The 20,473-nt window shown below is 41.2% G+C and overlaps 7 protein-coding genes across 7 annotated transcripts; 3 read left to right on the top strand and 4 right to left on the bottom strand.

Annotated features, from left to right (window-relative positions):
• Window positions 1-157: 157 nt before the first annotated feature.
• h3f3d (H3 histone, family 3D) lies at window positions 158-2,034 on the top strand. The gene is made up of 4 exons (XM_084566994.1): window positions 158-252; window positions 1,030-1,172; window positions 1,339-1,492; window positions 1,590-2,034. Exons 2-4 carry the CDS (start codon window positions 1,045-1,047, stop codon window positions 1,716-1,718), a joined length of 411 nt encoding a protein of 136 aa, XP_084423120.1. The 5' UTR covers window positions 158-252; window positions 1,030-1,044; the 3' UTR covers window positions 1,719-2,034.
• Window positions 2,035-2,143: 109 nt separating this feature from the next.
• Window positions 2,144-3,780, bottom strand: uqcc4 (ubiquinol-cytochrome c reductase complex assembly factor 4). Its single transcript, XM_084566995.1, has 2 exons — window positions 3,604-3,780; window positions 2,144-2,704 (listed from the first exon to the last, which is right to left on the bottom strand). Exons 1-2 carry the CDS (start codon window positions 3,693-3,695, stop codon window positions 2,380-2,382), a joined length of 417 nt encoding a protein of 138 aa, XP_084423121.1. The 5' UTR covers window positions 3,696-3,780; the 3' UTR covers window positions 2,144-2,379.
• Window positions 3,781-4,208: 428 nt separating this feature from the next.
• On the top strand, window positions 4,209-13,819 carry chlsn (cholesin). Its single transcript, XM_084567627.1, has 6 exons — window positions 4,209-4,293; window positions 4,626-4,777; window positions 4,867-4,974; window positions 12,006-12,214; window positions 12,830-12,911; window positions 13,464-13,819. Exons 2-6 carry the CDS (start codon window positions 4,640-4,642, stop codon window positions 13,641-13,643), a joined length of 717 nt encoding a protein of 238 aa, XP_084423753.1. The 5' UTR covers window positions 4,209-4,293; window positions 4,626-4,639; the 3' UTR covers window positions 13,644-13,819.
• Window positions 5,548-7,728, bottom strand: LOC311504890 (G-protein coupled estrogen receptor 1-like; the record flags this gene model as incomplete). Its single annotated transcript, XM_084568229.1, has 1 exon — window positions 5,548-7,728. Exon 1 carries the CDS (start codon window positions 6,676-6,678, stop codon window positions 5,548-5,550), a length of 1,131 nt encoding a protein of 376 aa, XP_084424355.1. The 5' UTR covers window positions 6,679-7,728.
• Window positions 9,286-11,196, bottom strand: LOC311504070 (uncharacterized protein). Its single transcript, XM_084567024.1, has 2 exons — window positions 11,070-11,196; window positions 9,286-10,593 (listed from the first exon to the last, which is right to left on the bottom strand). Exons 1-2 carry the CDS (start codon window positions 11,070-11,072, stop codon window positions 9,511-9,513), a joined length of 1,086 nt encoding a protein of 361 aa, XP_084423150.1. The 5' UTR covers window positions 11,073-11,196; the 3' UTR covers window positions 9,286-9,510.
• Window positions 13,820-14,711: 892 nt separating the features above from the next.
• On the bottom strand, window positions 14,712-17,308 carry gnptg (N-acetylglucosamine-1-phosphate transferase subunit gamma; the record flags this gene model as incomplete). The annotated part of the gene is made up of 11 exons (XM_084567581.1): window positions 14,712-15,071; window positions 15,163-15,244; window positions 15,357-15,485; window positions 15,641-15,723; window positions 15,808-15,922; window positions 16,152-16,245; window positions 16,356-16,439; window positions 16,584-16,638; window positions 16,803-16,870; window positions 16,954-17,008; window positions 17,125-17,308. 11 exons carry the CDS (start codon window positions 17,306-17,308, stop codon window positions 14,992-14,994), a joined length of 1,029 nt encoding a protein of 342 aa, XP_084423707.1. The 3' UTR covers window positions 14,712-14,991.
• A 3-nt stretch (window positions 17,309-17,311) lies between these two features.
• tsr3 (TSR3 ribosome maturation factor) lies at window positions 17,312-20,189 on the top strand. The gene is made up of 6 exons (XM_084567582.1): window positions 17,312-17,713; window positions 17,962-18,172; window positions 18,453-18,646; window positions 18,766-18,933; window positions 19,561-19,615; window positions 19,874-20,189. Exons 1-6 carry the CDS (start codon window positions 17,593-17,595, stop codon window positions 20,007-20,009), a joined length of 885 nt encoding a protein of 294 aa, XP_084423708.1. The 5' UTR covers window positions 17,312-17,592; the 3' UTR covers window positions 20,010-20,189.
• The last annotated feature ends 284 nt before the right edge of the window (window positions 20,190-20,473 follow it).

Below are 20,473 nucleotides of genomic sequence, written 5' to 3'. Positions count from 1 at the left end.
TTCCTTATTTTAAAATAAAGCATTCCTTGATCCATTCTACTTCAAATGCAGAGGCAGACTTCCTCATATTTTCCTCCACCAATCACATTCCGTCTGAGATTTGCGTCTGGACCAATCATGTGAGCTCCAAGTCGAAACGTAGGTCTCCGCTCCGCTCAGACTATAAATACCTCCTCCTGCTCCCTCTGAGTAATACCCGAAACGCCACGCCAGGAGGAGATACTACTTTCCCGGAAAACAAACACAGAGAAGGTGAGCTTGAGTTTTTACGATTTTATTAATGTTTTCTAAACTCGGCGCTGGTTGCCGTCAACTGTACGGAGAACTTTGAATTTCGTGTCGCCAACGGACGTTAAATTGCGGGTAGACTAACGTTAATCCATTGACAACAAAACAGCGCGCGCCATAGCCAGCGGCTAACTGATAGCTTTATTTAGATACTCTTTACAAACTTCACTCACCAATAAACACTTTTAATACGTCCGGTAAGCGTTAACATAACTTGTCTGTCCGATTATCAACTTGTTTCTGTGAGAACCTCGTCTTTATATTGGTGTAAGCCTCTATGGTGGTTAGCTGGCGCCATTTTGCAACCGTCCATGCTAGCTTTAAATTTGCTCGCTAGAGGAGCACAGAAACGTGTGTGTCCCCTGTAGCTTAATGGTGGCGGTGCTTTAGATAGACTCGTACCCTGGTGTACCATGTAAAACCATTTTGTATTGTAGACGTTGTCGTTAATTCTGAGTTGCTCATTTGTGAGCTCCCCGACAAAAATCTCAACCATGCCGCGCTTTATGGTAAATGTTTGTTTAAGCTGTAGTAACTGTCAATGGTAACGCAGATGTTTTTGTCCTTTTAACGAGGATATGACGCATGTGTCATTGGTTTTAAAAAAAAAAAAAAAAAAAAAAAAAAAAAAGAGAGAGAACGAAAGTATAATTTGGGCCGGTGAAGTTGACGCTTACGTAGGTGTGATTATGTGGGGATTTTATTCGTTGCTGACTGCGTTTTATTTTTTTTGTTTTTCAGACCTTCAAGTAAGAAATGGCTCGTACCAAGCAGACCGCTCGTAAATCCACCGGAGGAAAGGCGCCTAGGAAGCAGCTGGCCACTAAAGCTGCCAGGAAAAGCGCGCCATCCACCGGCGGAGTGAAGAAGCCCCACAGATACAGGTACACCTTTGTTCAACTTAAGTGTTATCACTGTATTAGTGGTGTTTATATGGATCAGGATTACACTGTGTCTCAGTAATGGCATCTTCACATTTGTTAGTTTTCAAGTTTCACTGCTATGGTGACGTGTCCTTTAGGGTTGTGAGTAACGTATCTGTCTTTGTAGGCCCGGTACTGTTGCTCTGCGTGAGATCCGTCGGTACCAGAAATCCACTGAGCTGCTAATCAGGAAGCTGCCGTTCCAGCGTCTTGTCAGGGAAATCGCTCAGGATTTCAAGACTGATCTGCGTTTCCAGAGTGCAGCAATTGGCGCTCTCCAGGTAAGATGTGCAGTCACTTTGCTTAGTCTTACCATTTGCTAAACTGGAATTTTGTCAGCCAGTGAGGCGCTAAACACTTTTCCTTCTCCCTATATAGGAAGCCAGCGAGGCATACCTGGTTGGATTGTTTGAGGACACCAACCTGTGCGCAATTCACGCAAAGAGGGTCACCATCATGCCCAAGGACATTCAGCTGGCCAGGCGAATTAGAGGAGAGCGTGCATAAAGGCTCCACTGGGTTTTATCTTTTTAGTGGGGGTGGGTGGGGGTTGTCTGGGATTTTGTTTTGTAAATCTTGAACTATTACCAGCATGTATGCCACATGGTTTGTCATCTGTAGTTTAGGCATGTTTTTATACATTTTTTTTCTTTAATCAACTTTCTCTCAATTGTCCTGTTCACTGTAGAATAGAGCTTCATATCTGTACAAATATTCCACTTCCTTTCTCAGGTTTGCAAATATATTTTAGGATAACTGTTAAATCCTGTGTGTGCATGTCATAGGATTTCTTGTGCTGTAAATAAACTTTCCGCTACCTCAACTTTGTGGATGAGTATTTGTGCTTTACATGGGTGGGTTAAGTATTTCACTTGGATTCACTGACATAGCCCCACTTTCTTAAAGGACTAGAACAAAAACATGACTAGTAAACTGAAGTTGAATAGGTGCATTGAAATTGTTTGGATGTACAGCAATTGTAAAGCGAAAGTGATTAGCTCAGTCATCTTTAATCCACATGATTCAGACACCTCAGAAGGCAATGAGACATTACATTTGTTCCAGGGAGAAAATTCATGACTCCGCAGTGATGGACGGTTTCCATTACACTTTCAGATGTGAATGTCACAATAAATATAAACTAATATATACATCTTGAAGTTCTGCATTAATCTGATTTATTTTGGTCTTTCTCCTCTGGTAGCAAGCCAGGTAAGCGCTCATACAGGTTTTTCTCCAGCTGCACATCAATGTCAGTCTCTTCTCTCAGTGCAAACCACAAAAGACAGCTGCCAATGAACAGGCTGATGGGGAGAACTTTCCACCAAGGCCGCTGAAACTGGCTCCCCATCGCCCGCTCAACTTTCCAGGTCCTGTGACTCGCTTTACTGGTAGTAAACTTGATGGGCTCGTCCTTTACCTCTTCATCTGCGGGCTTTTTGGACCTGGCCAGCAGCTGGGAGCTCTGGGCTATGGACCGCACACTATTAAATCTTCAAAGAAATAAAAGGGCATCAGTAAAGACAAAATGATGGAAAATACTCTACACTTATGTAATTATCAAGGTTAACTAAAGTTATTTCATCCGCACAGCTAGATTATATTACATAAGACATAATAAAGTAGTAAAATATTAGGCATTGTTGCTCCCCACTAAAAGAGTTTATGTATATTCAGGGTTTGCTCTTAGGATACATAACCAACAGTGTGCTTTAAATACATGTGTACATTTACTGCAAGACATTTACTTGTAATACAACGATTATATATTGAGTTAAATGAATGATATTAATTCAATCACAAGTCAAACTGTTGAGTGGACTTATGATAGAGAACATTAACAGGTAATTTCTACAGGTAGACTGCTGCTCGTCCATCCATAAGTAACAGAAATGACATGAAAATCATAGAAGAATATAGTTTCTGATGTAAATGAGTCCTATTATTTGAATGTAATAGGAGGTCCCACACGGAACATTTCTTAATTAAAAATAATCAGCAATGACACAACTGGAAATTATGTAAAACAAGGAATATCGTGACATTCTTTTTTTTTTTTTTTAATCCCATCCCTGAAATATAATCATTGTGTCAGCCTCAAAATCTAATATCGATCAGGCTATAATAATATATACATATTGTACACCTCTGTTTTAATTTGTGTCCTCTGTTGACCAGGAGGTGGACCGGACACAGTGATGATGCCATCTAGAGACAATTTCTAAGGCTGCCTCAACAAATTATAAAACTGTAAATGTTATCCATAACGACTCATACCCTTTTGTTTCATAGCCTGGTATCGTTTACAAACTGTTGCTCGTTGAATATTAACCTGCCACTGACACACTGCAGTCAACATGCTTTCCATAAACCCACCCAGATTGACACTAACCTCACGGTCGTTGTTCTGTTGTGAATAAATATCCCTCGACATAACGCCATCCGTGTCAGACCGGTGAAAACTCGTCCTGCTGTAGTAGACATTTCGAGCAACTGGGCATTTTACTTTACACAACGTCTGGTCAATGAAACCCGGCGGTTTTCTAACCAAATGCTCTCTCTCTTAGGTCATGTAACACATTGTTGTGCAACTTTGAAATCCTTCCGATGCAGACACAAGGCGATAATTTGGTCCGCTTCGCTAAAGTGTGCAGAAAATTAAAATTCCTCTACAAAGCTGTCTTTCTTTTATAAATATTTTTGAGAATATCTTTGATATTATTATTGAATAAATTTTAAGCGTATACCATATTTGGGGTTAAAAGGGGATACGATTCTTTATAAGTTGCCGCAGCCATGATTCATTACATTTATTTTCTATTGTTTAGATATCTAATATTATGCTTAACTACTTTGGACATTTTTTTTTATTATTTTAAACATGATGAAATTTACAGCAGTTTTCTCACCGAAAGTTTCTGATGTACCGTCGACCTATCACAAAAAAAAAAAAAACGGGGAAAAAAAACGGAGACAAATACTTGTCCAATCACAGTTCAGCTGAGCAGTACCTCTTCCGGGTTTAGTTCCCATGCTTGTTTTGTGCTTACCAGAGTTCTACACGTTTTCTTCGCTGTTTCAAGTAGGTGCACGATTTTATTTTAAAAAGTGTGGCACAAATTGTGCCGCACAATTTGTCTTTGGTCCAGGTTTGTCCTTTTAGTGTAGCTGTAATTTCTACGTCAGAAACCCGGTGCCCACCGTAACATTCATTTTCTGGGACTAGAAACATTTCCATTCAGTTACACAGCTGAAGGTTCATATGTATTTCTTTTTGAGGGCAACATGTTGAGTCATGAAATGTTTACCTCTGAAAGTGAACATTTCCTCTCTTTGGTTTGTTGTTTGTCCATTCCTAACTTGATACATAGTGTGTTGCTCTTCAGTAACACACACGTTTGTTTTTGTTTCTAGGAAAATCTTATCTCATGGCCAAGGACAAATCTACGAAATCAGATTCCAGTCTTCTTAAAAGAAAGAAGCAGAGTTCAAATGACAGTGAAGTTCCTGCTGCTGAAATACTGACTAAAGTAAAAAAAAAGAAACAGAAAAGGATGGAAACAGAGGTGAGCATCATGGTAATAAATCATGCCTGTTTATTAATGACACTTCCTGACACGGTCACAAAATAATTTGAATATTTTATTTCTCTTAGGAGGCTCCGGTACAGATTGTAACAAACAGTGGTGATGAAAAACAGAAAAAGGACAAGAAGCACAAAAAGAAGCAAAAGACAGAGCAGAGACAGACAAAACAAACTGAGGTGAGAATATTAACTGCTGAAAGTATGTCCTTTTTAAAGTGCCTGTGATAGTGCTGTTGGCGTGCTAAGCTAAGCTGGAGAGGCCACACCCTTCCAGAAATGTCTGCTCTGATTGGTCAGCTCCAGTGTTGTGAACATTTACACTCACGACCCTTGTGCAAATAGTAAAAAATACCATTAAGAATACTTACAAAACTACCTCCATGTCATCGTTAGACCAGTTACTGCCTTAACGCAACGCTATAAAAATTCTTTACTAGTGCTGGTAAGAACTTCATCTTATATGATGATGTTGATTTCAAACAAGGAGTCAGGGTATTGGAAACACAGCCAAAGGTAGTTAAAATTTTATAACGTAGCTCATAATGCCATTGTTGACCCAGTGAAGTGTTGTTCTTCAGTCCACAGGGCTCTTTATGTTCACATCGTTCATTTAGAGTGAGTCACAAGTGAGTCTTATTGTAAATCATACATTTTTGCTGCCGTTGGGGTCCTTGCATTCATGTTGTCCTTTTAACGAATGTCTTTAATCTCATGGCACAGATGTTTTTCACGTGCGGTATGCGTGACATTCTATATGCAGTTTATTTGAGGGCCGTATAATAGTTTGAGGGGGGATGTTGGAGATGAAGTGTTTGGACTGACTTGGTCTGTTGTGTGTTGCATGGATGTCCTTCTGGCTGGTATGTAGATAGATTTCCCAGAGGCTGACCTGTGCAGCTTGTAGCATTTGGTCTTCTCCTGGAGGAAAAGCTTCAGTTTTACCCGGAAGCTCTCTCCGAGGAAGCCGTAGATGAGAGGGTTCAGGCAGCTGTTAGAAAAGGCCGCCAGCCTCACAGCGTGACCTGTCAAGGGGTAGTCCTGCCACAGTGTGCCGCCATCTGTGTCGCCTCTCAGAAGGTGAGCGCTTATAAACGCGTTCTCCGGGAGCCAGCAGAGGAAGAAGACTAACACGGCTGCTGAGATCATTCGCAGGGCTTTCTGTCTGCGAGGCCTCTGCTGTAGGCTGTCTGGCGCTCTCTGGCTGTGCTGGAGCACCTGTGCTATTCTCCAGTAGCACACGCCCAGGATGCAGAAAGGCAGCAAGAAACCCAGCGTCACTTCCAGCCACTGAATTTGGGTCACGTTGGCAAAGCAGAAATTGAGTTCTCCTGCGTGCTGCACTTGAGCTATAGCAAAGGGTAGCAGGGTAAGCAGGGATGATAACGCCCAGATGAGGCAGCAGGTGAGTCTCGCATGTGGCATGTTGCGACCGATGGAGCTCGTCAGGGTGACAAATCGGTCGAAGCTCATCCAGGTCAAGAAGAAGACACTGCTGTACATGTTGACCTGCTGGAAAAGGTTCATGAAGGTGCAGAGGGCGGCTTTGTCATAGTAGCCCTGTTTCAGGTTGAACACCTCAATCAGAGAGTCGGCCACCAGAGTGAGGTCAGCGACGGCCAGATTCACAAAGTAGAGGTCTGGGGCAGACAAGCGACCCTTGTGGTCCAAGTTGACGATTAGGATGAGGATATTCCCAACGAAGCCAACGGGAAACAGGATTATGATGTAGAAGCTGGAGAGGAAGAGGCTGATAATGTAACGATGATGATCCTCTGTTGCGGCCTGCTGCAAATCAGAGATGACTGCCTGCGTGTCATTCCGTTGAACAGTGAGGTTATTCTCAGTGATGACTCGGTAGACTCCATACATGGTCGAGTTCATATTACACTTTCTGTTCAGCTGATGTTAGCAGTATCCACCCACTAAGATAAGTCATAGTTCTTAGTTTTTAGCTCCTGTGGAATCTGTGGTGCCGTCAGTTTCCTCTTTCACATCAGGGGAACTTCTTGGATCATTCAGGAGCTGATTCTCACTCTTTGTTCTAGACAGAGAGAATAAGTTCAGTGAGTCAACAGTTTGTAATAGACCCCTGTACACACCTTCAACAAATAACAGTATGTTTAACAGCACTGAATATACTGTATGTTAATTAGTACCAAATCTGTAAATCTCCCATAAGTATGCACCGATCAGCCACAACATTAAAACTACCAATTGGTGAAGTGAATACCATTGATGAGTTCATTACGTTATGTTCTTCTAGGAAACTTGGGTCCTGGCATTTATGTGGAGGTTACTTTGATACGTACCACCGCCTGTACATTGTTGCAGACCAGCCATGCACTCAAGGGATTGTTCATGTGCGGTACATATTTACTTTGCCTCCATATGTAAAGAAAATGTGATTCATCAGACGAGACCACCTTCTTCCTTTGCTCCGTGGTCCAGTTCTGGTGTTCACATACCCACTGTAAGTGCTTTTAGCAGTGCACAGATGTCATCATGAGCACCCTGACTGGTCTGCTGCTACGTAGTACCCAACACATGTTCTGACACCTTTCTATGAGAACCAGTTTTAACAGCATCTCGGCTTTTGGATCGGACAACACTCCCCTCTGCTCCCCATGTGCTCCAATATGCCTTAGCTTCCCATTTTCCTGTTGCCGGTTCACCACTTTCCCTTCCTTAAACCACTTTCGACTGGTAATGTCGCTGTAGTTTTGGAGATACTCTGACCTAGTCAAGCATTTAAGTGCTTGTCAAAGGTGCTCAAATCCTTCCACTGGCTCACATTTCCTGCTTCTAACATCAGCTTTGAGGGCAGCATTTTCAGTTGTCCATGGACATAATATTATTGCTGATTGGTGTATGGGTTACATACTATCACATATCATGTCAGGCAAACATAATAAATTATATCAAATTAACAGCTTACTGTCATTAAATTCAGCTGTTTCTATTAAAAATTATGTATGTCTCAGATTAACATTGGTTTTGAATATTATATCCAATTAATCCTCATGAGTTCTGTAACTTAACTGATCGTGTAGGTTATTATGAGCAAGCAAAACGAAATCACTGTGGTTTTGTCCTTGGTGAGCCAGGCGTTTAAAGTGCTAACCATGAACCCCAGCGCGTCTAAATCATTTCGAGACAGTAGTTGTTGTGGCGCATTGACTTCCAGTTCTCCCCCTTTCCTGTTGTTTCTTGATATTACCCCACCATCTAACATCTAAGACGTAAGCTTCTTTAAAAACAGCTTAAAAATGCAAAAGTTGTTAAGTTAAAAACTACCGGACTAATTTATTTCTCATGCGACAGATACAGTGACTTAACTTTGGAAACTAAAACTAACTTCTTTTTTGTTAATTCTATAAAAACATACAAACATACCTTTGCTCCCCAGTGCCGCACACAGCCTTTGTAATCCTCTCTGTCCTTCGGTGGTGACTGTGAAATCCGTCGTCAGAGTAAATCCAGAGAAGTGTCGTCGTGCCACCCACCACTTACAGCACAAAACACAAACACATTATGCAGGCGAACATATAATTCGCGTCTTTTCGGCCCAACATGACAGTTTTCAGTAGATTGTTGCTCCAGCTTATTAGCGATACAGTAAGTGCTCATATTGAACATCCCATATGTATATATATATATTTTTTTATATGGGCGCATTTTATTGCTTGGTTAATTATATAAGACATGGCTGACACTTGTACTGAAGTGTGCAGTCTCGACCATGGCTGTATAATGTTAAAATATGTAAATATGGGAATTGGTACTATGAGCTAGGACCAACCAACAGCGTGTTTACACAAAACAAGACGAAGGACACACAGACAGTCCCACTTAATCTTTCTCTTCATAAAACTCAGACACAGCTTATGTAGCAGAACTTTTTCTTTTTGTTTTGGTTTACAGCCACTGCAGATCACATGCCCTGTCACTGCTGTAATGCAGCACATGATCATTGAATGATTTTCAATTGTAACCTCTACAATCCCTTACCTCATCTGTAACTTGTGTGATTTATGAAGTGTGACATTAAACCTGACACCGGCGTCTTGTGCAGCCCTTCATCTATATTAATTTTCCTACTGGTCCCTGGTTTAGTGCCGCTTTATGTTGGCACTGATGCAATCCATGCAGGCCGGTTATTCCTAGAACTCATTTCAGTTTTCTTCAACGGCGCTGGAAAGTTCACTTTAGGTCTTCGACAGCTTTTAAAAACATAATTGCATAAAACTCCTGACACTGTTGGCCTAAGCTTAGAATCTAATTTTTATTTTCCTTGACTAAATGTTTCCTATGTGGCATTCTTGGAGTTGCACAGGTTTTTCCAGACATTTTGTCTGAACGGGCTTTTGTGCAAAATCAGGTTTATGCAAACAGAATCTGTTTCTTAGAAAAGAGGTTTGTCAAAGAATGTGTCTCGGAGATGCAGAACCTCCCATACTACCACAACAATAAGGACTCTGGCAACATGGGTCACATTTCTGAGCATGGACAGCATTTATTTTTTTTGTAAATTCCATTGAAAAAATATTTAAAAAAGACATTTGAAAATAGTCACTGTAGAGAAAAAATACACCTCTGTTAAAACTTTTACATAGTCAGTAAGAGAAAAGGCATTTTAAAGAATAAGCATATTTCTAATATGTGGGATCCCACACGTTGTTGATGCATCAGAAGAGTTCTGTCCTTGGAGAGTCCTTATTGTTCTATGTCCTGCAGCGTGTCTGTGATCTCAATATGTGGAGTTATGATGTTTCCAGTGGGCTGCGCGCGCCCTGGGTTTTGACAGCAGTCTCTCAGCTGCCTGGTCACACTGTGAAGACTCTCTCTGCACGGCCTGTGCATGAACAGCACTAGCAGCAGGGTGACACTGCTCCCTGAGAACAGCACAAACTCTGCCACGCTCAGAAACGCTCGCTCGTGGTGGCTCAGGGTCCCCTCCCTCGCGAGCTGAGCTCCCCTCACCAGCACCACGCTGTAGAAGAGCAGACAGAAAAACATAACCGCGGCAACTGTGAGGAACACAGGGCCTTCCTCAGAGCCAGAGAGGAAACGTCCTTTAGATTTCCATTGCCGGACACAGCCACTTATGAGAAGCCCCAGTTGGAGGATGTAGGGAATCAGGAAAACCATACACAGCCGGGCGGCTGCATATGAGGCGCCAGCATGGACGGGATCCATAAAACATTCGCCCTCATTTTGCAGACCGTCACCGGATCCACGAAGCCCAGCTAGCAGTAGAGAGATCAGTACAGAGGTCACAATCACTAACGCCGCACAGACCCTAGGCTTCCTTAGCAGGGCGTTGGACGGCGGATCAAGGGTGAGGACATACGCCATGAGGACTAAGACAAACAGGCCGCACAGAGAGGCTGTGTTGATGGTGAAGGAGAGGGCAGCACAGCCCAAACCTGTGGTCCTCAGGTAGGCAGGTCTGTAAGCCGCAGCGTGGAGAGAGAGGAGCAGGAGCAGCAGCTGGAAGCCACAAAAAACCCAGAGGAGACAGTCGAGCCATGCCAGCCGTCTCTGGGCCCTGTAGGTCTGAATGAAGCTGTAGAGCAGGAAGCAGGCGGCTAAGAATCCCAGGCCAGCAATGAAGCTGTAGACGTAGTTTGCTCTGGAGATTATGTCATTGGCTGCAATCCTTTCATGAAAGGAATAGCTGCTTCCTGAGGTGGAGGTGTCCGCGATGGTGGTGCTGATGACTGCGATGGTAGAGCTGCCGGAAAATGTAGTGGTGATGCTCGTCTGAGTGGAGGGCAAGTCCGTGCTTTGATTAGACTGTGAATGAAAACACACGACACCCGCTGATGAAATTTTGGCATGTTCAGTGTCAACTTCCACTTGTTTGTCAAGCGTTTCCTGATGGGGGATGAACCGAAATCTATGCAGCTAAATTCAGATTATAAAGGTTCTGTAAATCTTATCTTCTTTTATTGCACAAAACAAACAGAAATGCGCCCTAAAAACAACCTAGTTTGTAATCTAAGCTGTTCTTAAAACATTTTAATCAGTGCTTGCTATTCTTCAGCCTGAGAATTACTGAATGGGTTCGCCACAGAATCTTGCAACACACATTTCCTTTAACTGAATGTTGAGCTGAAGTGGGGACTCGACTCCGGATCACTGTTACAGATCCAGCTAGATTCAACAAATCTTTAGAAAGTATTTTCTCGAGCCACGTCCCTGTAAGTGAGTCTTTGTCTGCTCTCCTATGGGGAACTGCCTCCTCAGTAAGAACATATGTTTCCACTTACCATTTCTGCTTTCTGCACCCCCCTTGTCTGATTTGTATCCACCGGCTCGACGCTCCCGATTGAGTCAAAACCCTCGAAACGATGCTGGCTGCATGGGCACGACCGCTCACTGCGAAGGGCTTTTATATTTCTGTGGGCAATACTCTGGTAGCATACTTTCAAAATGACTTCGTGGCCATGTGATCAAAATCTTTCCCTCCCCTCCCTCTTTTTTTTTTTTTTTTTCATCACCATGACTGAGGTCTGTTAAATCAGAGGGCATACTGCGTCCCTTGTTTAACTTCCACACAGTGCCTGAGAGAGAAGGCGGTCTATAGGTTGCACTTTTAGTCACAGTCTGCAGCAGAGAAAATATTTTAAGTTCAGTTCTCCTCAGTGTGTGTTTTCTGCAAAGTATTAGTTGTCCTGCTGCCTCAATTTTACCCGATCACAAAGTGAAGAAAATGCTATTGCTAGAGGTGTTAGAAACTAAAAATCCTTTGTTGCAGTTCAAATTCTTTTGTGGCTGAAGAAAAACTCATTTAAGCAGGTGGTTATTTTTAAACGGTTGAGAGCGTGTGCGGAAGATCAGTGTGCATGCTTCATATGTAGTGCTGAAAGTTGTTGTTGGGCACAGCAGAAAACCATCATCCAGAATAAACGCGTGTGATGGTGAGCTCATAAGACTGTATATACAGGAAACGTCCCTCTGAGCTGCACAGTGACAGGAAGTGATCCAAAGTTCATTTAGCCATCAGTGGCATTTATGAGGTAGCACAATAAATGTTTGTTTTGCAGTTAGTTAATATTTCCCTGCAGGGGTGAAAGAAAATTGACAGTGAAATGTTTCAAGTGTAAACTGAATTCACATTTTCAGTCAGTAAGTCGGTTTGAGTTATTTACGGATGTGTGAAAAGTAAACCCTGCTAACACCCATGTTTTGCTTTGGTATGACAGATTCCAGATCCACCCAGTCCTCAAGAGGGGATACGTGTGCTTGAGGGAGAGGAGGACTTGAGCCCCGAGGAGAGGCGGGTCCTGGAGAGGAAGATGAAGAAGATCCTGAAAAAGGAAGAGAAGAAGAGGCTGAAAGAGGGAGTGACTTCAGAGAAGATCGAAGCAGCTGGACCCACTGCAGCTCAGCAGGCCTTAGATTACCTCACGTGGTAAGAGTTAATGTATTTATTCGACATGATGGCATCCTGTCTTTCACATCTTAGGTCCAGAGCTTCCCCATGAACCAGGAAACAAGGAATAGATGGGTCTAAAACATTGCACCTGCATATTCTGTGTTCACAGATATCTTTCAGGTGTTTAAGCAGTTATATATGGACCTAGAAATCTTTGTATAAAGTATAAATTCTCATCAAGGATGTCTCTGTTAGACACAAACATGTTACAAGAGTTTTAAAGATATTCATCAGGAAGTCAGGTTCTAAGGAAACATTGCTTTGTTGGAAGTGTAGTATATTTTTTGAGACTGAGGTACAATAAGGACTAAAAGTCAGGATATCACAGACTCTACCTCATTTAAACTGTGTCTCTTTAACAGCTTTATTAAAGGTCAACACTAGATCATAGTCCTGACCCTTTTAATGTATGCAGGAGAACAAAGAACAGTGAATGTTACGTCAGAAACATTATGAGATCCAGAACTGTTGCATCTGTTGAAGGCCAGTTGTCACTGCATTGCGTGTGCATGGCATGGCTCCCACCCCCTGCACATATAGTTTCAGCTTTTTGCAACAGTGACCCACAGCCCACTGGTTTTGTCTTTGCAGCTGGGCTGAAAACAACTCGGCGTGGAAGTTCCAGAAGACCAGGCAGACGTGGTTACTGCAGCACATGTTCGACTCTGAAAAGGTAAAATGAATCTGCATTATGACTTGATGTTTTCAGCTGAGGCTTAGTGCTAGACGCAGCATTTTCCTCTGTACACGTTTAGCAGCATTACACTACTGTAACAAGGAATCCTTAAAGTTATCTATAACCCCGATTCTTTAGACATACCAATTTTGTTATCATTAAACAAAACCTAGAACAGCAACTGGCATGAAATGAAACTAGAATAATTACCCAAAGCAAAAGAGGAAACACTGAGAGGTTGTGACCTCAGAGATATGTCTTCCTGTTTGGTTGGCATGTTACACAAATAACTTTTATAATTTCTTCAAAATGTTTAGTGACATTTAGCATTTTAAGAAAGGGCAAATACGAGAAACAAATAAAATAAAGTACAAAAAGTTTATTGAATTTCCCCTCATTCATCAGTCATGCAAAAATGAGTACTGGTATTTTAGATCTGTCTGGAATACAGACTGATTTACTAAGGTTGTCAAGAATTACTTTAGTATGTAAACTAGTGCAGAGACAGCAAGATAAATCTAATAATAATAATGTCTTTCTTCTAATCAGATTCCAGATGAGAAGTTCTCTGTGCTGCTTCAGTACCTGGAGGGGCTTCAAGGAAGGGCGAAGGACACTACGGTGGAGAAGGCCGTATCCCTGGTGGAAGAATCTGGACAAGCGCCAGAGGACACGCTCGTCCAGCAGAGGGCACACAGAGCCAGAGAAGTAATCCAGTTGTTATCCTGACCCACAACTACTAATTCACCAGGAAAAGACTTCACTTTGTTAGCTCATCAGAGGACTGAATGGTAGCTCTGATCTGGACTGAAGCTGTTGTTTTGTATGTAGTGTTTTTGGAGTGATCCTATATTTGTTTAAATCATTGCTCACGTATTTTTAATTAAACCGTGCCTGTTACTCTTTACGGTCCTTGAGTGCATTTTTGCTGGTAGCGATCAGTTAGCAACACCATATGTTAGAATATGAAACCTTTTTTTTCCCCCCAAAACCCTTACCATGTCATCTAGGACAGATGTGGATCCATGGAGGTAATAAACAAGAAGCTGAGAGACCTCTGCAGTTAAAAGTCTCAGGAATGTTTGTAGTCTGGACATGTTTGCGCGTGTCAAGGCCCACAACCAGTGAAGTCACTGACGTAAATAACTTTCCTTATCCGTTCTAGTTGTAGTCACCATGAGCGTGTTTTGTTTTGACAGCTCACCGGTGATGAAAACATAGTCAAAGCCGGTGGCTCGTCTGCCATACATCTGCTTATTTTGTTATTAATTTCAGATGCAAACTTCTATTAGACCACATACTAAATCTAGGGTCACACTCTCTCTGTCACAAACAAGCACTGATTAAGACTGAAAAAAGTAGCTGCAAGTCTTATTGTTATTGATGTAATAAGTGTTTTGACACTTAATTCAGGTTACAAACACAAAAAAGGAAACAATCTTCACGTACTGGAAGTAAATGCTGGAGGTGACTTCACTTCCTGGATACGTGAAGATATTTTAGTAGATTTCTGTCACTGTTTCGAGCATTGCACAAGCAGTTAAGACACTTTGCATACCTTTTGCCTTTTAGTTGTGAAACTAAAACTGTTTCATTAAATGCCAAAAGTTGCATTCATTTTTTTTAAAAGTACGTATTTGTTAAAGATGAAATATTATAGATGTAAGGCCTTCTCCCTGGCACAAGGCATCAAGATTTCACCATTAAAAAGTGTGAAAGACAAAAGGGGTGGTTTATGTCTACGCTGGGAACAGCTGGGACATTTGTTCTGTATAAAAAGTGTGTAAAACATTTGGAGACTGTTCCCCAAATCATTTTTATTTCTGAAGATGATGCATGCACACAGGTGTTGAACATGTAAAAAATATGATGCTTTCTGTTGAAAGTCCTGGAGAGAGCCAGCTTTTAGTTGGAAAAACGTCCCGCACGAGTGTGATCCAGTAATGAAGCCAGTTTTTCCGTTTTCTGTTCCCGTCAGCCACGGTGACCGCAATACTGTCCGTGTCACTCACGCTGAACAACAAATTCTTCAAATCCAGACGGCTCCTTTTAAAAGGAAACTTGGTCCAGGTGATTTTTATTGCAGATCAATGAGGCCATTGTCTCCTCTTAAGCGTTGACCTTTAACTGTTGAACTCACTGTGCTTTTTGTTTCAACTGTGACATACAAAACCACAGAAAAACATGTTAAAACAAACAAATGGAAATGACTAAAATTAGCAAAAACTGCCCAGTTGAATTCACTTACTTGGCTCTGAATCAAAAGGAATATTGTGCAGAGTGAGGAGAGCACGCAGCCTCTCAATCTCTTCTCTCTGTTTTTGGTAGTCCTGTAGACAAGAATTATGAAGGACAGTATAATGAAATTCTGTGTAATATTGCCATTGATTTCATACATTATTGGTCTGGTATTAGGATAATTTTGTTAATAAATTTGCATACCTCAGTACATTTCTGTAAAGAGCTGTGCCTTTCTGAATCTGCTGAAACTTCTGGGAGCTTGACTTTCACTTTGTGGCTCTTTAAGAGTCCTGCATCCTCAAAAATATCCCTCAAGAGATTGTTGTATCCCTGGAGCAAACATACGGACGAGAGAAGATTTGATAAATCACTAAAGACAGCGCTGAAGCACCGTGGAGAGCAAGACTGAGCGTGGAAACATTGGATGCAAACAGCCCGAGGAGTTCCGTTTGAATCACTTTGGGTATTTGACCTGCCAAACTCACCTGCTCAGTAATAAGACCTTCGTAACGAGCCTGCTCTGCTTCATCCCATTCTTTTTGTAGATTCTCATTCAGAGTCGGGTACACTTTGAAAGAACATATAAATGATAAGTAATTACTATCGCCGCTGACATACTCTGCAGACTGAAAGAAGTTTTATCTCATCTTACCTAAAAGAGAATGTGGATGGCAAACAAGGGGGGTCTCGAAAGTTAGAGAGTACACACAGGTGCTGGGTTCTGAGACTTGAGCAAGCTTGCTGCTCGTGCTGCAGATGAAAATCACCTGCAGAAACAAGTTACGTGACACAGTCTTGTTCAAATTCCTGATTTAATTGTGACATTGATTTGGAGTTGATGAGTTGATTTGACAGTGGTCCTTCAACTCTCAGAGCAAATATCTAAAGGAACTGCAATATGATAAGATACAGTTACGGTTTACGGTTTTAAGAGTTCCTTAATAGCCTTGCATTCAGCACAAAACACAAAACACAAACATTGAAACTTATAAACACCTTTGTTTCTCGGTTTCTGGTTCCACAAGCATCTCCGTCTCTCATCCACATGCCTGTGAAAGTGTTGTTTGCCATTTCCCACTCGTGCCAGATCCTGTAAGCAACACACAATGATCTGTTCTTACAACAAACCCAAAGCCAATCATTCACATATTTCTATCTACAATAAAAGTGTCAAAATAAAATGTTACTGCAGCTTCTTACCCCAGTATCCCGCTGTAGGCATTCCACCTAAACGACTGCTCATGTTGAGTGACGTTGTGAAACGGACAGAATTCATATTTATACCTGCGAAATGACCAGGTACACAAATAGGACCTTACACGTTTCCACATATTCAGATGCCACATGGATCAATGTTACAATCAGCAAAAAAAATGTCGTAAACATGAGAGAGCTGCCATGTTTTTGTATGTGACAATAAATACTTACGTTGACTCTGTGAGGCTGAAGCACTTCCCAGCCAGCCGATGAAGATGCGCTGGGCCTTAGGGGGGACAAAATTGTTAACATGATGACATGAATTCAGTGGCTGATCAACATAAAATATCAATAACTTTCAGTCAACATCTACTGTGTAGCTCATTAACCTTTAGAGCGTATTAAGACGTGGTCAAATAAACGCTGGCTAAAAATTTGTCACTGCTTTACCAGATATTGGTGATGGAGTCACTCTGGGCTGTAGTCTGCTTCCCTGAGCCATGAACGGATTGTTCAACCTAAACGCAAAGGAAATGGGTCAGGATGGGGTGCCTGTCAAGAAGGTGCACTCACATGACAAATATGCTACTGCTTCATTTACCCAAATGTGTTTGGCTCCTCAACTATCTTCATTTTACCGGCGAATCCATAGTTAACTGCATTAAAAAGCAAATCCATATGGGACAAAGATCAACGCACAGCATGGCAGTATAATGTGGCGCATCTGGTGATTATTAGTGTAACTGTGTCACTTGAGTAGAGGAGTACTTACTGAAAAGAGACGCACAGACTATCAACAGCCTTATTAAATTAGATAGTCCTCTATACAAACTGTACATTGTTGATTTTTGACTGACTATTCTCAGTTTTCTCGCTGTATTTCCTGCTTTGTTCGTCTTCGTCAGGTGACAAGTCATGTGATCAAAATAAATCCCGAGCATGCGCCGTTTACACATGCAACTGCGACGTGGTTTCCACGATACAAATAGCTAAAGCTAGCTAAACTGAATTTAAAATTATATAACCGCGGGATTGACGGACACTAAAACTACTTAGCGATACGGTCTTTGAACTTAGAAATGTTGTACATGTAGATAAAATACGAAACTTTTTCATGTATGCATTGTAAAGGCAAACGGCTGTCAGTGGGATAGCTAACAAGCTAATGTCAAGCTAAAGCACTTCAACAGATGTGGGTTAGTTTTAAGGCAGAGTAATCTTGCAGACAACAGAATACATCATGGGAAGAAAGAAACAGGGCAAATATGTGCGCCCTGACAACAAGGGTAAAGACAAACGGCATAAAATGAAAGGGAAATCTTTAGAGACCTTTACAGACGAAATGCACAGTGCTTTTGAAGGTAATCATAACTATTCATAAAATAATGCTTCAGCTGTTTTGTGCTTATCTCATGTTTTACATGTGTGCTGCAAGACTTCCGTTTACCTAACTAATAGAAACATTTTAATTGTTGTAGAACTGTCATGAAAATATTCTTTCAAATGTCATTTCAAATATTAAGGCAGAGGCTATAGCTGTGTATCTGTGTGGTGTTCACACTCGCATCATAACATGCTCTTTCTGTTTTCTGTCACCATGGTTTTTCAGCAAGCCTCCACACAGAGGAGGGAGCAGAGGCCCCACAGGTGAAATTGCCTTGTCCTCTTGCCATGTGGGAGCTGGGTCACTGTGATCCAAAACGTTGCACTGGCAGAAAATTGGTGCGGAAGGGCTTTGTACGCAACCTGCGCCTCAATCAGAGGTTTAATGGGCTCATACTCAGTCCAATGGGGACAAAGTATGTGACGCCCGCAGACAGGTTTGTTGAGTTGTTTCCTCCATACTTAGACACACATATACTCTCCATTAAAATCAGTGCTACCAGTCAGATATTGTATTTACTAATGACTGATATAACTGGCTGACACAGAGGTGTCACACTAAAGTAAAAATTTATTCCATGAATTTTGATCTTAAGCTTATGTTTTTAATCGTTTTCTGTTTAAATTATTATTTTTCTTACTTATCCCTGTTATTGTCATCAAATGTGAAGGAACTTGGTTTATTAAAAAAGGTTTTGTGTGGACCTTTATGTGCAGGGAGATTGTGGCTCGAAATGGGCTAGCAGTGATCGATTGTTCCTGGGCCAAACTGGAGGAGACGCCCTTCAACAAAATGGTCGGAACTCATCCCAGGTTACTGCCGTACCTCGTAGCTGCAAACCCAGTCAACTACGGAAAGCCTTGCAAGTTATCTTGCGTTGAGGCATTTGCTGCCACATTTTGCATCGTTGGTAAGGGCTTTGCTTTAGTTATACAAGACCAATGCACTGTATTATTTTAATGACTGATTTTTGTAGTGTGTTGTAAGTTATGTGAGCAAAACTTTAGCATACTGTATCTGATATTTCAGGTTTTGAGGAACTTGCAATGCTGTTGCTGAGGAAATTCAAGTGGGGAACAGTGTTCCTGGAGCTCAACAGAGTTCTTCTTGACCGTTATGCCGCATGTCAGTCAGAGGAAGAGCTTCTCTCAGTAGAAAAGGAGTTCCTCACATCTAAACCAGATGAAGAGGAGTTTGGTAAGATGGGGTCCCATCTTTTGTTTGTGTAGTAATGGTGGTTGGGGTCTCTTTGGTTTTCATCCCACATTTGTCCTTATTTGTCCTTTAGCATCGGATAGCATAATTTATTTTAGTTTATTAAACTTTATTGTAGAAAAGCTCACCTTCAAAATGGCACAGTCACAAGTGACATTTGCATTTTAGGGAACTTTGTCTAAACCATAACAATTCTGCTCAATTTCCTATAATGACTCACCATTGTTGGACTATCACACTGGTCTCACATTTCTTTTTGGGATATAACTTAATTATTGACGCTTTCAATCATCTGAATTGGCTATGTGTAATGAAATGCATTGGAAAATAAAGGTCACTGTAAGTTGTGATATCTGATTCATAGTTCTCTGAACACTGACATGAATGGTCTGTGTGTTGTTTTCTAGCCAGATAATCAAGTTGAATTGTCATTTTCTTTCACTTCCTAATTTAATTATTCCTCCTGTGAGTCTGTTTGGCTCTGAAATGTGGCCAGTGATTCAGAGTCGACCTATTATCTGGAACATTTCCCCATGTGTTTTGTTGCATGTGTATTGTTGAAGCAAATGTTCCTCTTAATGACAGCTTCTCTATTTGTCGTGTTCACAGATCCATTTGATGTTAACTCTGGAGTAGAATGTATGAATCTTAACAGACGTCCGTGGTAAGCATGCAGTTTAGAACTTTAAGGCATTATATATAAGTTATGTCTGTGACTAATCCTGTAGTGATGTAGAAATTGACAAATTATTTTTAGTGCCAGTCCCTTGTAGTGACGCCAGTTTGTCAAATGTTTTTTTAATTGGATTTCCCAGTTGTATGTTTTATTAGCCAATAAAGAAAATCGAAGAATCTGAATTTACCTTAAATTGTTTTCTGAATATTGTGACTGACAGCATTAAATTGTCATGTTTGTATTTAGTGCACCTGAAGATGATGATTCTAGCGAAGATACTGACACCTCCGAGGATAACGAAGATGCCGCAGAAGATGAGAAAACGGAAAGCAACGAGGAGTCAAGTACAGTCTCAAATCATCCTGATGAAGAGGAAGACTGAATCAAAGACTTAACAATAAAGCATATTTACAACAAATCCCTTTAATACAATGACTGGTGTAAACTGTTTTAATACTGCTTACTCCTTTATGTAAAGAGTGTTCTAGTTTTGTATCAAACATATGTAAAAAAAAATATAAAATAAAAAAAAGATACAATAAATGGTGTTATTACAAGTAAACAGACTCCAAACAATACAATTTGCACATGAATAAACATGTTTTAATGGATAATAAGTTGAGGAGTAAATGAACATGCGAGTGCTGACTGCTTCTACACAAAAGTTGGTGTAGACTTGAGTAAAAGACCTGTAGATGGGCCTCGCTGCCATGCTTTATTTTACTATCTAAAATATAGCGGTGCAAAGATAGTTTGTCGGCCACGTCTACTGCAGTATTTTCTGCCGTCAGACTCCAGTATTATCAGTAAGATGAAGTTCAGTAGGTTGTTAATGTGGCGAGGGGG

The sequence above is a fragment of the Chelon labrosus genome, assembly GCF_963514085.1.
Source record: "Chelon labrosus genome assembly, chromosome: 19".
NCBI lineage: Eukaryota > Metazoa > Chordata > Actinopteri > Mugiliformes > Mugilidae > Chelon > Chelon labrosus.
This window is presented reverse-complemented; position numbering and strand designations above follow the sequence as displayed.

What these genes read in the sequence shown, in the direction of transcription:
- chlsn (XM_084567627.1), top strand. Translation starts at nt 4,640, where the DNA reads ATGGCCAAGGACAAATCTACGAAATCAGATTCCAGTCTTCTTAAAAGA. An exon ending in AGAAAAGGATGGAAACAGAG is followed by an intron (nt 4,778 to 4,866) that starts GTGAGCATCATG and finishes TATTTCTCTTAG; the next exon opens with GAGGCTCCGGTACAGATTGT. An exon ending in GACAGACAAAACAAACTGAG is followed by an intron (nt 4,975 to 12,005) that starts GTGAGAATATTA and finishes TTGGTATGACAG; the next exon opens with ATTCCAGATCCACCCAGTCC.
- uqcc4 (XM_084566995.1), bottom strand. Translation starts at nt 3,695, where the DNA reads ATGTCTACTACAGCAGGACGAGTTTTCACCGGTCTGACACGGATGGCG. An exon ending in AACAGAACAACGACCGTGAG is followed by an intron (nt 2,705 to 3,603) that starts GTTAGTGTCAAT and finishes ATTTCTTTGAAG; the next exon opens with ATTTAATAGTGTGCGGTCCA.
- tsr3 (XM_084567582.1), top strand. Translation starts at nt 17,593, where the DNA reads ATGGGAAGAAAGAAACAGGGCAAATATGTGCGCCCTGACAACAAGGGT. An exon ending in TGCCACATTTTGCATCGTTG is followed by an intron (nt 18,647 to 18,765) that starts GTAAGGGCTTTG and finishes CTGATATTTCAG; the next exon opens with GTTTTGAGGAACTTGCAATG. An exon ending in ACCAGATGAAGAGGAGTTTG is followed by an intron (nt 18,934 to 19,560) that starts GTAAGATGGGGT and finishes TCGTGTTCACAG; the next exon opens with ATCCATTTGATGTTAACTCT.
- h3f3d (XM_084566994.1), top strand. Translation starts at nt 1,045, where the DNA reads ATGGCTCGTACCAAGCAGACCGCTCGTAAATCCACCGGAGGAAAGGCG. An exon ending in AAGAAGCCCCACAGATACAG is followed by an intron (nt 1,173 to 1,338) that starts GTACACCTTTGT and finishes CTGTCTTTGTAG; the next exon opens with GCCCGGTACTGTTGCTCTGC. An exon ending in CAGCAATTGGCGCTCTCCAG is followed by an intron (nt 1,493 to 1,589) that starts GTAAGATGTGCA and finishes CTCCCTATATAG; the next exon opens with GAAGCCAGCGAGGCATACCT.